The sequence below is a fragment of the Siniperca chuatsi genome, linkage group LG1 (genome assembly GCF_020085105.1).
Source record: "Siniperca chuatsi isolate FFG_IHB_CAS linkage group LG1, ASM2008510v1, whole genome shotgun sequence".
Lineage (NCBI taxonomy): Eukaryota > Metazoa > Chordata > Actinopteri > Centrarchiformes > Sinipercidae > Siniperca > Siniperca chuatsi.
In genome coordinates this window covers 7,922,188-7,939,732 of record NC_058042.1, presented here as the reverse complement: position 1 = coordinate 7,939,732, position 17,545 = coordinate 7,922,188, and the positions used below count along the sequence as shown (strand labels likewise).

General features: G+C 39.8%; 1 protein-coding gene across 7 annotated transcripts in view; it reads left to right on the top strand.

Annotated features, from left to right (window-relative positions):
• Positions 1–17,545, top strand: part of neo1a (neogenin 1a) — a 155,973-nt gene that overhangs the window by 88,795 nt on the left and 49,633 nt on the right. For all 7 annotated transcript variants that reach the window (XM_044193466.1, XM_044193438.1, XM_044193428.1 and 4 more), the window contains exon 5: positions 7,717–7,853. In XM_044193466.1, coding sequence (XP_044049401.1) covers positions 7,717–7,853 — 137 coding nt within the window. The remainder of the gene's footprint in view (positions 1–7,716; positions 7,854–17,545) is intronic.

Below are 17,545 nucleotides of genomic sequence, written 5' to 3'. Positions count from 1 at the left end.
CCCTGTGTGTCATCGACAGCATCCCCAGGTGCTGGTATCCACAAAGAAACAGGCCTTTGGATTTCTCACACATACTGGTCCTGATGACACTCATGAAAAGGACAGTCATCTTTTGTTCTTGGGAGGTTCACTCTGTCACCTAATAGAATTCCCCAGCAGTCAATAAAATGGATGAATTATGGATGGCGGCAAGCAACAGGGAATTGACAGAGCATGTAAATCAACCCCCTTCCAAAGCCTCCAAGTCATCCGTCTCCTCTCCTCCTTGTCTTCTCGCCTTCATTTAAATATGATTGTGTATATTGCATTTACTTGTGTATGAAGAAAGAAGCACGGTGTGGGAAATTTGTTTGCAATTGGACTGTTATTGGACTGCAGTGAAACCCTCTCACACATACTGTATGTCTCGCATACAAACACACACACATCACCTTATTCACTTGGTGGTTTTCTGGGTGAGAGAAGAAAAGGAGTACAAACGCACACACATACACACATGTAAAAATGCCAAGGCACACTTCTATCCATGGGATGTCTTTATTTTAGTGAGCTACCATGGGAGTCAGATCCACATGAAGGAAATGGAAAATGGCTTCTAACGCTTTTGTCAATGCCACAATGTATTACTCTTTAACAGTAAGAGCCCAAATACATTAGTGTTTGGGATTTAATTCAAAATCCTGCTATATATCATCAAACCTCATGCTTTAGTCGCCAGTCGTAATTAAAAACTCCAAACAATAAAACCATCATCAACCTTAACATTTAAAACTTTTTTTCTCTCCCTAACTAACTCCGAACTAATTTCCTTTTCCAAAAGAAAATAGATAAGTAAAGCGATGATCCCAAACTGCTATTTTATTGTTAATCTGACGTTATAATCCTTACAATTTCACACTCTGGTTGATTTGGTGATACCTCTGGTTACTGGTGGGAATGTCAAGTATGTTTTAATACTGGTAGTACAGGTCCCAGAGTTGTGTTTGAAATGACGTGTACCGACCGCAGGCAGCAGCAAACAATGCCAGTCATAAGTCAAATCAAAAATGGTGTTAGATGTTATGACAATCTTAAGGATTATAACTGTAATGTCATATATCACCATGTATCATTCTGAAATTGCCAATTCACAACAAATAATGGTTTGAATATTTTGATGACTGGCAATCCCGCATGTACACACAGAAGAATTGATTCTGCCACCAAGAATCCTTCAGACACAATCATCCATAGTGGTATAGCTGTATTTTTTAGTGAAGTCACAAAGTGACACTCAGAACTTTAACCTGCTTTGTTCTCTACATCCTTTTAAGTGCTGTTACATTGTTAACACCCACACATCAACGGCTATCATTGATTTTTTTTAATTCTCCGTTACAGTTTTCAAACCAATTTTAAGGCATTCTGCACCACTCTGCGCTTTACATGTTGTTTTCAAACAGCACAGGCCACTTTAATAAAAATGTGGTTATTACAGCTGAACCTTTCAGCCTCTCAAAGAAGCCTGTCAGAGATACAACCTATCAGTGTTAATGGCCTATGATTTTCACTTGCTCCTTTCTTCAGAGTAACTATTAGTGAGGTTAATGGCAAACGTCCGCCTTGTGCTGAACTCATCCCGCAGCAGCAAATGATACAGTTCTTAGTGGTGTTTCAGATGTCATTGGAAAGATAGATTCATCTGACTAATACAAAAGTTACTCAGACCACAGAACACCATGACTTCTGCCTAGCTTATTGTTAGGGAGGAAAAATGGAGAGTCGTAATTTCTTGTTATCTAAGTGTCAGAAGGTGAGTGTGAAAGTACACTCCCTGGCTGCTTTATTTCGTACACATGTACACTCGAATGCAATCCAGTACAACAGCTCTGCACATATTCTTTCTTTACGAAGCTTAAAATGTTCAGTTTTTGTTAAAACTTTCCAAGAGGTGTTAATTCAACTGTGTGTTCATTACAGAGGTAGAAGTTAGTGGTGTTGTATTGGACTTCATTAGATTGGACTTCATTACATGTTTGGCAAAACATTAGAAACACCTCTTAATATAATGCAGTCTAGTACAACATCACTGCTTAACTGCAACCACAATAATGTAGTTAAATTAATACCTCTCTGACAGTGTCAATCAAAACTGAACATTTTTATCTTTGTAAAAGTAGAATTTATGGCTGATCTGTGGTATTGGATTGCATCAGATTTTACATGTGTACCATATAAAGTGTATATAAAAAGTAGGGCTCACGATTCTGTATGTCAGAAATCACAATGCTAAAGTTAAGAAGAGTTAAGATCCATGTGAGTATGAAAAGAAACTTCAGCTATTCTGTTTTCCTCATTGAGAGAGGTTGGCATGTACTGTAGGTATCCAGCACACCATGTTCTTTCAGATACACAGGAGGCCCATATGGGTAGAATTCTGCTTAGGAACTCAAAAAACACTGGTAAAATGATAAATGGCAGCAGCAGAGTGGGTTAAGGTAATGGAGTGGTTTTGCTGGCATGTGGGGCTGAGAAAACAAGACGAGCAACATGGTTTTCTGGCAGTGGAGCCTGGGAAATCTCCCTTTAGGATGTCTCTCAGTCTCCAGCACATCACAAACACACACAATCTCACTGGCTCTTTTCAAAGCAGGTTTACTGTCACAGCCTCTATTTTTCTTCTTTGCATTCTGGTCATAATGTTATTTTTATTGTCAAGTAGGAATTGAGGATAAGAGGAATACATGAATCTACAGTCAGTTGCATTTTTTGTTAGTGCGAAAATCTACGTATGCACATACTGTAATTTACCTCCTAAAAGCTTGAACAGCGTGGCATCATTAGTTGAAATACAACTGACTCTGTGAGTCTTTATTCACTGATAGTCTGGACCTGCACATTGTCTTTCACAGCATAAAACAACTCACCTGCAACGCTTTATTGTGGCTCTTCACCAGGCATTATGTGGGTATGTGTCCTATTTAAAGGCTTTATAATCCGGTGGAGTACTGTAATTTTGTAGACGTGACACAGCGTGGGGCACACAGGGCCATCCAAAAGTATATTATGCGAGTTATAGGCTGCAGGCTTCATCGTAATATGCACTAATCAAACGATCGGTTTATTCTTGGGGACCTTGGTAGGTTAAAAAAAAAAGAAAATAAAGTCAGGTATGCAAGAGTTGTTTTTGTCTCGAGGGCCCTGTGGCTTTCCATTACGAGCCAGAGGAAAACAAAAACGTTTTCATGGCTGAGTCACTTGAGAAGCCCCAGCCTACGCGATTGGCACCAGGTTGTTTCTCACATTAATCTCTATTTGTTTATTCATTCATTTATTTCCTTAGCTAGTCTGACTTCTCTTTGCTCTCCTTTGTCTCTCACATTTGTTTCCCCATATATGATAGCTCATATCTGAACAGAAATAAGTAAAGAACCAAATGTTGTGTTTTGGAAGCGGGAAAAATCATTCCAATCCCCTGTCTGCTCTCCTTGGCTGTAAAATGAAATCCCATTGCTTTCTTCACACCTTGAACATTTTTTAAATTCATGGAACTGTTATGATTATGTGCTGGTCAAAAGGGGGGATGTTCAATTTGCGTTCACTTTGAACCACAACACCTTGAACAGCACAATAGTTAGCATTCATGGCGCATGACTGTGCAGAGACAGATGGGTTGAGACAGTGGAGGGCTTGGTAGTCATGAGAGAGAGTAGTGAGTGAAAAAGAAATTTAATCTGAACAGAGAAAATAAGGGAAAAGAGAGGCCAAACAAAGAAAAGTTTAGAGATTCCCACTCTATCCATTAATAATGAATTTCCTTTTTTGTTGTTGTGACAGTTGTGATTCCACCTGCCTCCCCCTTGTGCTGCAGATAGCATGACCCATGCCCAACCATTGTCACAGCACCAGTGATTGCTGTGTGACAGCATACTTCACTGCCTCCATCAACACACACACATATACACAGTTCTTCAGTGATCTGCAGCTTCCCCTCGCCCAGGTGTACTGACCTTGCCACCAGCCTGTGTTACGGAAGGCTGAGTCACCACTCACACATACCAGATGTGTCCAGCCCCCCCCAAAAAAAAAGCTCTTCTCTGAAGTCTCTGTGGCTGCCACTGCCTTTAAAGCTGATTGGCAGAACAGGGAACACGGCTGTGTTAGAGACCTCTACATGTTGACATTTTCAACACCTTTTCTGGACCAGTTACACACTAGAGAGGATCAGAAGGAGGACGATGTTCTTTCCAACATTTTGAAACTGATGGATGGTGATTTTAGGTGTTACAATAAGGACAATTAAAATCTAGATGTTTTTTTTAATATGTAAACTATATTTGACTGATCTGAGTGTTTCTCGAATTTTAGCCTAATGTAACAACATAAACAATGTGGAAAGTTGTAGCTGTTGGAAGTGGAATTAGTAAAAACAATGACCCAAAACATGTTAGAGAGAGCAAGGCCAGTTAGCATCATTGCACCTAGTCTGCCTGACACATTTACCCTGTAAGCTTTACATTGCTTGTACTGTATGTGTGCATCTGCTGTTTTGTTACAAGATAAAAAGTGACATTGAAAATATTGAGCTAATTTAACAGCCCATTGTAGGTGAATACGGATAATGCAGTTTTAATTAGAGCCTCACTTACCAGCATCTCACACCAAGGACCTGCAGCTCATGCACAAGAGATCCTTCATATCCTTACAGCAGGCACCTTGTCTTCATTTAAATGAACACAAGTGGAGAGAGCTCCCTCACAATAGCGCAAGGTGTCTTCAGCCCGTTCAGCTCGAGCCAATTTACTTTGTCTCCCTCCCTCACGGTCTATAAACAGTAACACATTCCTTGTTCCACAGAGCACTTTAGCTGCTGCCATTAGAGCTAAGATTGACTTGCTCTAAACAGAATGAGAAATTGCCTGGTGGTTTGATATAAGAGGAAGCTGTCAATGCCCTTTATGGTGCATGCGGCACTAAAGGCCAAGAGTCTGAATAGTTGTCCTGTTAAGACTAACTGCAGGAATGCCTGGTAGAACAAACTGACTTCTTTCAGATGAATTTTTCATTCAGCAGGGATTTGACATGCAGAGCCTCTCAGCAGAATCTGCCATACTCTCTAATGTGCACAGGGAAGTAGTCAATGTACGAACAGCAACACATTTGGCATTTTCAGTGGTTCTGTGTTATGTTCTGCAGTCTCAGGACCAGAAGAAAAGGCAGCTGCCTACTTTGTTACTCCTTTTTTCCCACCTTAAAGCCCCAGGGCATTCTCTGTCAGGCTTTCTGCTGAGTATAATATTTTTTGCGTGTGTTTTTATTTATTATACAATCTACTGCTGTCAGAATGGGCCCAGCGTGCTGTTTGATACTCCTTTTAGACTAACATGGTCATCTGGTATTAACTTGTGTTTCCTGTCAGTCTGAACGGGTCAAAATGGCCCTTTTGACCTGACTTCATAAACCTGCTCCTGGCCTGTGATGAACAACAGATCTTACACTGCTCACATATTTGTTATAAATGGGTAAACACTGCTTTACAGTAATTTTTATATAGTATTACTATAACTTGACTGCAGTAGAAATTGGTGACAACTTCAAGCCATCCCAACCAAATAATCTGCACTTCTCAATCTAGATATTTCAGCATTATTGTAAAAGGTTAGTTGTTGCAGTAATGTAAGGTAAACAAATAAAGTCATCCTTAAAATGTGGAAGTACAGTTGCAAACCTGGATCATGTGTGAACAATGACAACCAGGCATTAACCCGTCATTACAGCCTGGTGTAGAAGCATCAAATGAGGGTTAAACAGCATGTTCATTTAATCTGCATCAAACATTAAAAACATTACTGCTGCCTGCTATCATCAGTCAAGAAAATGTACAAAAACTCTACAAAGCAGCGATCTGTAATTGCATTTAAATCTTGAACACATATCGTTTTGCAAACTGGGTTTTTCATTTTTCAGGCACTAAAGTTTCATTCTCCAATAAGGCAGTACGTCTCGCTAACCTGAAACCGAAGTGTCTGCTGACTATTATTATACTTTTTATGTGATTGTGGTTAATGCTGAAGGTAATATCTATTTTATCCCTACAATACAAGTAAAACAGTGACGTCATTTGGTGACAGTAGGTCCAGTGCCACTCAATTGCGCAACTCCACTCCAGCACAGACAGACAGGCAGATGGTCTCAAAGGCCAGTGTTGCCAAAATCCAGAAGTAGTCAGGCAGAGAGAAACAAGAGCTTGTGTGGAAGCTAGCCTAACTAGTCAGCAGTTTGTTTAAAACTAAATCTACCTGCAGCATAGGGTTGTTTTCCTCGGTGCACTCTTTACCTCTGCATGTATCCTCACTCCTCTGTGCAAAAACCATTATGCACTGATCTTGCATCTTACTTGCTGTGGCCCTCTTTGGATTTTTATCTTCCTCAGCCGACGCGCTGCTCCTACTTTTCTCCCTGCCTCTCTGTTTCTCTCTTTCTGAATGCAGAGTTCTCTCTGCAAGCTATTGATTTCTGTTTTCTTTCCTCTCAGCCTCCTCCTACTCCCATGCTCCAGTGGTTGTTGAATCAAGCCAGAGCTTGGCCACAGACTGCTTCCCCCTGGGCCTACTGGGACAATCAAAGTTGGGACTATCTAAAATGGAGGAGGGTTACTGGTTCAGAGACAGGCTATACAAATAGATGTGTGGTTATATTTTTGGATTAGGCGTAAATAGTTTAGAATAATGCATATTTAAGATTGCTCAGTCTGAAATGCCTCATGACAAGCCTGACTCTGATGTTACAATCAAACACTTTTCAGTTTTCAGTGAGATAGTCCGATGAAAAGATTAATTTTCATAATGATTTAACTGAAGGACAAAATATGTAATTGAAAGTTTACAACACAGAGTGAATAGTACTTTGACCCTGTATGAGAAAAGGAAAATACTCAAAATGTTTAGAGATTGTGAACCTTCAATAATCATATGATCATTTTTCTCTGGATAGGTATCACCTCTGTCAATACTGAATGAAAAGAAACAGTAGTTCTTGAAGTCAGACTCACTTATCCTTCATGTGAGATCGCTGTATCCTGTAGATGCATGTCACGCCAGTTAATTAACAGCTGATGAAAGAAAACGAAAACAACTGCGGTAGTGACACTGTACAAACTACAAGCCCCAGCTATAGCTTAATTTCATTCCACCAGTAGGATCACTGAATGTTATTCTTTTTTACTGTCTACCAGATTTCCGAATTCTCAAATTGTCTATAAAAATAATATATAAATTTAAGAAGAATTGTAAATTGCATTTTTTTGTCAGGGCAGTTGACTCAGCTTTTAGCCTATTTTATTTATTCAGAGAGTTGGTAAAAGGTGACTGAGCATAGGAGGCAAGGAAGAGATGTGGAGTCAACTTCAGGCCAGTAGGGGAACATGGTGCTCCAGAGGCAGCAGCCTTTACCACACAGTCATCTGAATGGAAATGGGCTGTAATGACTTTTTACATATTTTACAAGTCTGGTTTAAAAAAAAGAAAAGAAAAAGACATTGATGCTTAAGTTTAACTCTATCCAACTATGTCTATGATCCTATAGAGTCAGCAGCCTGAGGTCTCCTGCATGTGATGCTGACAGTGTTACATGTAGCAAAGCCAGGTCATTAATACTGTTTATAAAAAAGGAATCACAGTCAGATCTAACACAATTTCTTTCTTCCTTTCCCACAACTTTGTTTCTGTCTGTCTCCAGTGAGGGTCGTGTGGAGGTGTTGGGAGGAGGCAGTCTCCAGATCTCCGATCTCACAGAGGAGGATGCCGGCATCTACACCTGCATGGCGGACAATGGCAATGCAACCATTGAAGCCCAGGCCGAACTCACCTTACAAGGTATCCTCAAAAACCCACATTGTCTACTTTTGTAGGACCAAAGGTACAAACTTGGGTACGCAGTGTTTATGGAGGCACAAAATCATAACGGTGCCAGAAGCACTTATCAAAAACTATACAAATATTCTGAATTTCACCATAGATTTAAATCAGCCTTTCATAGTTGAGTAAATTAGGAACAAAGTGACCGTACAGGCTAAAGTGAAGGCATTGGAGATTAGTGAGGAGCAGTGGCAAATGAGGATACATTAGTTACTAAGGAAAGTGCAATGGTAGAGAGCTGAGTCACTCCAGGTCCAGCTGCACTCTCAGACCATCCTTCTATCACTGAAAACAGTCTCATTTAATCTGATTATGTTTTGGAATGAGTTTATTAAATGCCCTAAGGACCCATATCCCAGACCTGAAACAAAGCCACCGACAATTTAGTTTGAAATGAAATGAACATGGTGTATTTCTTGCATGCAATCTATTTAGAGGTAACTCGGCCCTGTTGAGATGTGCTGCACACTATGAAAAAGGATATGTTTTTATAGATATAGTGTTGACAGTGAGCAATGTATTCAGCATTAGTAGGCAGCATATGGAGTGTTTTGTACTTGTTTATATCTGCTATTTCACATAACTCTACCCAATGCAGGAATGACAGAAAGATGTGAGCTGCACATATTGCTGGCAGGAGAAAGACAAGTACTAGAATTACAAGAGATTGAAAGAGTAGCTGGCAGTTTTTTTAGATACCAAACAACATAGTGAGAAGACGCACATACAGTACACCTCTACAATAGAAGCACCAGTGTGTACTCCTAATTGTGTGTCCAAATATATTTATTCAGACTAATCACACTTAGTATTAAATATAAGTAAATAGTAAACAAAATAATCAACACTGCTAGTTGAGCTGTATTTGTGTAGTTACATAACAGCAACAGTACACACGTTCCTCTTTATATACTGTAGGTTTTTCCTGTCTATGATTTAAAACAACAGATTACTGGCAGTTTATGGGCTTCAGGTAGAAATTATGTTCAATCGTCATCTAATGTTAGGTCAGTTCTGTGAAGGAACTATACTGCTGATGCTGCAGTATTTATCACTCAAAATTCAGTGTTAATGAGCAAATTTGAATTCTAGACATTTTGGTTTTGAGACATATTTTTAATGAGTATTAATTATCACACTTTCACAAGCAGCTGCTATTTCCCAAGTGAATGATGACTAATCTTCACTTTCAAAGTCCTACTTTGAAAGTAAGAACCTAATTTGTGCAAGACTGGTCTATAATAAATACATAAATACACTCAGTACTTGTGTCATGGTGCAAAATACAAAAATTCATGCATAAACCAACTAGAATGTAGGGTGTGGGCAGTGGTGAAAGTCCCACAGAAAGCATACAAAGGTTACTAATGTTCTGCACTGTAAAGGTCATTACAAATGACCAGCACTTGAAATCATCATAACAAGTTGTCGGTAATCATAACTTGGAGCAAGTAGATGAACTTTGACTCATCACTTGGAGATCTTTTTTTTTTTTTTTTACCACCTCTTTGCTTGCTTCCCTCTTCCCAAACATTAGTAACTGGTCTTTGAACATTTCCTCATTCCCTAAAGCACAAAAAACACACTGATATTACCCATTTCAGACACCATATCCACCCCTGCCTGATGTGATGACAATAAGTGAACCATGTGAAAATTTGGCAAGGATGAATCTACAAATGAAGCACTTTATATCCACAAGCTGTACTTGCACAAAGACCAGTTTTACAAATGCACAGTGACAGTCACAACAACCATAAATGTTCCATCACATTGTTTATCTTCTGTTATGCTGTCGTCATGTGAGATGATTCCTAAAACTAACTATAAAAATAAATAAATATAACTAACACATAAATGTCAACGTCTGTGCATTAGAAAATTATGAGAAAAATCCTACGGATTCAAGTAAAATCATTCTTACACATATCAGACACACCCACAGTAATTGCGTTGTAATTACTGTTGTCAGACTTTGTGTTGGTGAGAAAAATACACATGGACACAAACATGTCATGTGTGCTTGTATGCTTTTCCCCAGTGAAGCAAGTAGTCAACAGGATTTGGTGAGAAATAACTTTAGAATGGGGAAACACCCTGAGGCTCATTCCCGGGTTCATTGCATTTCACACACAGCCACATCATGCAATGACTCTATCCCTTTCTTCCCAAATCCCTTCATCTCTTCATCACTCCTCCACCACCCTTTCATCATTTTCCGTCGCTCACTATGATGAAAGGAGACAGTAATAGAAAATCGGATCAGGTCACAGGAGGACATCTGACTTCACTCGTTTTAAGTCTTCAAGTCTGTCCACCGGATTCTCAGTGAAATCCCTCATGTCTCTGACCCGACCCCTGCCAGCCTCCACCTCCAATGTGACAGGACTGTAGAGGATTGATCAGCACTCTTGGAATATTGTTGAAAGACATCAGTCATTGTAATATGATAAAGCAGTTTGATTAGATCCAATGCTGTAGACTCACAGGCCTAATTGTACTTCATCCAGATTCATGAAGAAACTGGCAGACTGGCATTGATTTGCTCCCTTGACAACAGAAGTGACACTTGAAAGGTCAATTGATTCCCACAAGAAGTAGTTATGCCTGTAAAAGACACTCAATCAGTGTGGTATGAATCTATACTAACAACAAAACAATTTTTCCTATGACTGACTCTTTTGCTGCAATAACAGGGAGAAGTTGTGTGTTTACGGCTAGTGGCTTTTCATAAATGCTGGACAGTTTGTGCTTAGGACAAGATGCATAGAGTCAGCCAGGGATTTGATATGGTAAAACATTGTTATGTTTCGCCTGGAGATAGCTTGGGGGGGTGTGATGCAGCTGGTGTTCATCTGTGGAGGGATCGATGCATGGGGGCTGCAGCAGGTGTGTGCACACACACTAACACACAACCATGCATACATAATGACGCCACATAAGGTCAATTAAGCACTCACTCTATACACCTGTGTGCATTCACTAGCAAATGTGTGTCTTCACACGTGGATGGTTTTCAGATTAAATCATTATTCAAACATTGAACCTACCTTGGTGGCTCTTCAGTTAACTTAGGTCTCCTTGGTTGCTACTACCCACCTAGAGTACGTTTGTACTTTTATTTCTATCAATAAGCTGTGGTAACTTGTACAATGTATACTGTTTGATAGGAGAAAGGGCCAAGAAGTTTCATGCTATTGAACTTATAGATTCACAGTGCTCTAACAAATCTGACATCAAATCTACAGTAGTATACACTGATTTTTCTGAAAACTCGATATGTACAGAAAGGTACGATCCAGTCAAATCTCTCTGATTATTAGTATTAGCCATAATAATCCCTAACTGTAGTGTAAACACTGTGGGGGAAAACACTTTCCCAGAAATTACCAAGGCATTTACACATCAGGGAAACTCTGGACCCTACTGATCAGAACCTTACACCACTTTTAATGGCAGAGATTCCTGAGAATTTACACTGAGCATGTACCTGTTGCACATTCACAACAGAGGTCTGGACAGAAAAGTGACGCTCCATACTATCAAATCAGTTAAATGTTCATTGTGTTGGCTGCAAAGCTTTGAATCTGTGGACTAAACAACTGTCCGCCTCTCCCCTCCCCTCCCCTCTCTCTTCTCTCTGCCCAAGGTTTCTGCCTCTTAAAGTTTTTCCTTGCCACTGTCGCCAAATGCTTGCTCATGGTGGGATTTGTTGGGTCACTGTAAATAATATTATTAAGAGTACGGTCTAAACCTGCTCTATAGGAAAAGTGCAATGAGATCATTTCTGTTATGCATTGGTGCTATATAAATAAAATTGAAATGAATAATGTCAGCAGCTGTCAAAAATAAGCAATAGGTATCCAAAAGCAGTGTGTGCCATATCTCTGTATTAAATGCCAGTGAGATAAAGATGATTAGAGCCTTAAATTGTGTACACAAGCGCAATCTGGCATTGTAGTAAAGCAAACTTTTCCTACTACAGTCGAACTCCAGGCAGGATGTCAGACTCTAAACAATAGTGTTAACAGTACAGTTTCGCTCACCCTTCCACTCACATCACATCTAGACACAGACACACACTTGTGTATTTTTTGTTCAGTATGACTTTGCTATGACACCCTCTATTAGAGGTGGCAAGAGGATAAATAAGGCCAGAGGAGGTAGCAGCTTTTGATTATGGTCTTGCGTGACAGGGGCACCACCCAGACCTGGACTCTGTATGTGTGTGTTTGCAGGACAGAAATAGTTTCTCCACAAACATGTATGTTTCCAGTTTTATAGGGCTCCGAGTCAGTGGCCCTCATCTATCATGGCCTCATGCTATCATGTCATCAACTTAATTGTTCTTTGCATGTGCTGGGCTCACATGCAGGGAATCCTGCCCCCTGTAAAAGTTTCATGTCTTTCCTATGGGCTGAGGAGATTTATAACCACCACAGACAGCAGGAGTGTTTTTACCTTGTTATAGAAATGAGGAAAAATAGACAGAAACATAAAAAACCCTAGGTTAAATTTCAGCTTGCAGCTCCACCTTCTTCTTTACTCTTTTGTAGCAAGAAAAAAAGTAAGACATATATTGTATATCACATCTACATACCTTGTGCAGCTCACATTCTTCCACCAGTAAAAAACAAAACAAGTGACTATAACTTAACAAAAGTCAAAGCATACGCAGCATCTATTAACATATCAGTTGAAAATGCTGTAGAGGGATTTTTCCTGAACTGTGCTCAGTGTTGTTTTTCCAGCTAGAGACAGGAATAGTTGTTATAAATGACTTGTGGAAGAATTACAGATTTGATAAGATCTGGCGGATATGTTCTGTTTTTACTTTGGCACACCATCTTCCTGCCTTCCCTCCAGTGTCACAAAGCAGTTATTGGCCAAAATATAAAGAAACTTTTCATTCAGCTATTAAAAGAACATTAATCTGATAAGGAGAAACACCCACAGGCACACACCTTTTCCCTTTTTCATAGGGGATGTTATCTCAACTAGTGGGGTGAGAGGTGTGTGGAGGTGACTCTGTCTGATTCCCGTCTACAGCTTCTCTTGTGTCTGCATTCACCTGTGGGGAATCAACACTGATAAATCTGCTATTTATTTCAGACAGAGCCACATTTGCATGACACCAGCAACATGCAAGCACTTTGTGTGTCTCTGTTTTGTTACATTGAGGCTTTGTTTTGCCAGAGCCATTGTGTTAGTCTGTTCCGTGTTTTTACATCTGCTGTGGGGAACCCAGTCCAGCTCGGCCCACCTTATCAGGTATTTGAGTGGGCAGCAGCTTCTGGCTGGCATTACTCATCCTGTCCAACTGTGAAATTGAGATTCCCACTTCTCTGATCCTTAGAATGAGGACACATGCAAACACGCAGTCATTCAGCGCCACATTGCTAGTTTGGTGTCACTCCTCAGGAAATTTTGATTCTGGTAATGGGTTTTGTGACTTCCTGTTAGTTGAAACACCTTTGTGGCCTTGAAGATACCACAAATTACAAGGATTGTTGATAATCTTTAGGGACATGTTATATCCACTTATTAGCCTTTAATTAAAAATGTATTTACCTATTTTTGTTTATAATAACTGTAAATAAATCCTAAACTGTTACTATATCAGTATTCAAGACAAATTAACCTGCTTCTACTCTAGCATTAACCCACCAAAACCATATCACATTTAAGACTTATTATCTTTAGGCTTGATTTCATTACAGCATGATCATTATGTTAATTTTCTTTGGAAATAAAGGAGCTTTCTTTTAACAGAAACATGACAATAATTAAATTTACATGAAACATGGCATCCAGTGATTGATGCACCAGATTGCCAGGGATTCCCTTGTAATAACTTAATAGCACATTTTAAAGTAAAATATACAGTATGCAATATAAGTGAATGGTCAAATTAGTTGTGTTTTTTGTTTAGTAACTATCTGTTTTAGAGCACCACTCTACTGAGAATTGGTCTTGCTCTGAAGACACTGCAAAGGGGAAGCACCTTGAACTCCTCTATATGCCATTACCAAATCGTCAAGCGAGCTTTGTTTCAGCATTTCATGGACAATCTCAGGCCTCTGCTTTCACTCAATTCTAGTTATTTTGGAACCATCAGAGGGAGAAGATTGAACTCCCTCTCTATGTCACTGTCTCTAACAGGACATTATGCTCTCCTCAATGACTAGGAAAGCAAGCACCAAGCATCTTTCCCGCCTTACTGCTGAAGCTGTTGGTTTTGGCCAGGATTAAGAGTAAAGCTGTTATCTTTGGAGGAGCAGGATGGGTAATTAGTGCAGTCCGAGCTCAACTTGCCCTCAGAGTAAACGCTGACTGCCCAAGAGCTATTGTTAACTTTATGAAGCTAACTGGACTCCAGCCAAGCTAACAAAGTAGGAAAATGTCTTTCATATTTGGATTCTTTATCCTCAACAATCTTACATTAGGCCTTAATATATGACTGTAGCCTAAATGTTGGGGAATGTATGTTTATTTCACCAGCTGCTTTCTTCAGCTTTTTGACTTTGATATTTCACCATTTTTATCAGTACCAATAGATGCAGGCTGGACTTTTTCCCCCTCAGTATGTCTCTATTCAGTTTATTCCTGGCTACCAGTGAAGCATTAAGTTAAGTAATCTGGCCAGAATCCCTTTAGGAATCCTATGGGGTTTTGTTTTAACAAGCTCACAGTGAGACACACACATGACCTTTTTGTGGCCCTCTTTTAGTAGTTCACTGGAGTCAGTGTAAGTCTGCATTAAGGCTTCTTTTACTAAGCCACAGGCTAGAGAGATGATACCAGCTCCAAGGAACTGGCATTGCAGTTCTTTTGACTATTCTCCCTCCTTTATATTTGTCTTTTTGATGCTTTTTTTCCCTCCCACTTTTGCATATGTGCATTTCTTTTGTTGTTTTTCTATCTCTGTTGGATTTCTCTTTCATTAGAAAGTGGTATTTATGTTCCAATATAAGTCAGCCTGTTTGGAGACGTTACAGCGGGTAGAGTTTAGCATCTGTGTGTCTGTGAACTGTAGACTGTAGGAAAGCATGGACTTTGCATCTGTGACATCATCCATACGTTTATTAAGGGACATATTTAGTCCTGGATCACTCATCACCATCTTTGTCAGTTATTGGATCCAGAAAATCCATATTTGGGTAAGGGCTGCAGCCAGGGTAGAGTTGATGAGGAAACGTGTGAGCAGCAAAAGCATTGCAGAGTGTGATAGGCTAATACACCTGTCAATCAAGCACACATGCCCCAAACATACACCCTCGTTGCCCCCTTAAAGGCACCATGTGGAACTGTAATTTTTTTACAAACACAAATTTATTTACATTTAGTAGTTTATAACTTATATTTTTCAATAAAACTTATTTATGGTCTTACAGACATTTTAAATGTTTCTTACTTCATAATATTAGATAAAGATTAAGATTAAAATTAAGATAAATTTATTTGCAAAGCCTTTTTTGTTGAAACCTGAATTATGTTTGTTTGCATATTGTTACCTTTTACAGTGCATTATTGCCACTGTTACCGCCTTCTGCAGTCGGCAGAAATGTTTATCTTGTCAACCCCCATGCACATGGCATTCATGTGCATCGTAGTGCATGTGCTTATACACCAATATATACAAAGAATGTAGGAGCTTGCTGATCAGAACATACAGAACACTACTAGTGTTCAGAAACTCCACCTGTATCTATAATGTCCTGCTTATGAACCACTTATTTTTGAGAAAGAAGTTGGATGTGTTCACAGTAACTTCAGTGCTGACCAACATCTGGCATCTAGTAGCACTTCTCTACATCCAATGTTACTACGTTCACCTGTGCATATACATGCTTCATGCTGCAAACAGCCAATTAAGGAAGGTCATCAGACTTGTTGCATGAAGAGTCGCCCCTCCACACACACACACACTCCACACGTCACCTTCTGTTGAGTTCCGAATGCTTCCTCCACCCCCCACCGCCCAAGCATTATTGGTATATTTAGGCGTTTCTACTCATTGCTCAGTCCAATAGTTCCAAATAGCTGAACTTCATTTACAGAAAATGCTGCATGTCTGCTCAGATAGATAGATAGAGTGAGGGGGAGGCTGAAGATGGAGAGATAGACAGGGAGTTATAGGAAGATTAAGAGTCGGGGGGAGGACTGAGTGGTGAAACAGAGAGTGAGAGACAAAGAGAGCCGCAGGGTACCAGTCACCATCAAAACCTGTCACCAGCAAACCTCACTAGGGGGCTCTGCACACACACACATACACTCGCACACCCACGCACATACAATATATATACTGACAGAAAGACATTGCATTGAGATGCAAAAACCCATACGAATACAATGAACGTGCACAGATTGAGACAGCATGGACATACAGAAACAAATGTTCGCATACATAAGCAGGTACTTAACATACTTACACACATTTGTATTATGCAAACAAAATCCAGCCATACACGTATTGCCGCCAGGGAAGGAAGCAAATACAAATATGTAAAGCATATAGCACCCGTAATAACATGACGAAACAAGTATCCATACATGTTTAAAATTATTCATAGTCACACATGGATCAACCATCCACACACACACACACACACACACACACACACACACACACACACACACACACACACACACACACACACACACTGACTCACTGGTGTCTTAACGCCGTGTCCCTGCCTCACCAAAGTAAACCAGGGATTCCACCTGCCTCGGCTGCAAAGCTACAAGAGGCAAATATCCAGGGGACACCACACTGTGAAACACATTATTCACAGTTCATACATCTCCCTGCAGGGAACACCGGTACACACACACACACACACACACACACACACACACACACATATACACACAGACAAATACACAAGCACACAAACACATATAGAGCAGGGTGATGGCTGTCTTGACAATCATACAGTGATCCAGTCTACAAAAATCACCATCCTCATTTTCATCCTTGTCTCAGTCGTCAATATTTGCCACAGTAGCTCACAGAAAAGTCTAGACACTCATTAAGCAAGGCGAGGAAAGGTTTCAATATTCTCTGGCACCATACAGTTGTTTTGTGTTTGACTTCTTCTGCTACATTGGAAAACTGGCATTTGGAAGTCACAGAAAAAAGCAAGCTACTGTACATTGGGCTTTTGTGCAGTTTTTTTATTTTTATTTTGTAGTATCAAACCAGAAGGGAACCTCCAGCCTGGGATACTTCTGCATTGTTAAATATGTTTCATTTGTGAAGTTTAGAGAATTGTATTTCCTACTGTAAGTCTTCAGTTGGAGATTTATTTCCCAGAATACCTTTTGACATGCATGGATTTTTCGCAGCCATTAAAAAGTTGAGCCTATGGGCATATAAATATAGCTAGCAGGGCCACTTGATGAGAACAATGAACAGTGGGCCATGTGAATGACTTGCACCCCCAAGTTAAAGTACAGATCTCTATTTTGACTGCACAATAGCCATTACAAGTACAAAGCATTTACAAAGAAATATACTCAATGTTTTCAAAAATGCAGGGCACACAATGTCAAAATGGTTCATTATTTTACTAATGTTATTTATAAAGTAGCATTCACTTAGGTTTTTGTTTTGATAGTTTACATGATCACAACTTCTATTGCTGCCA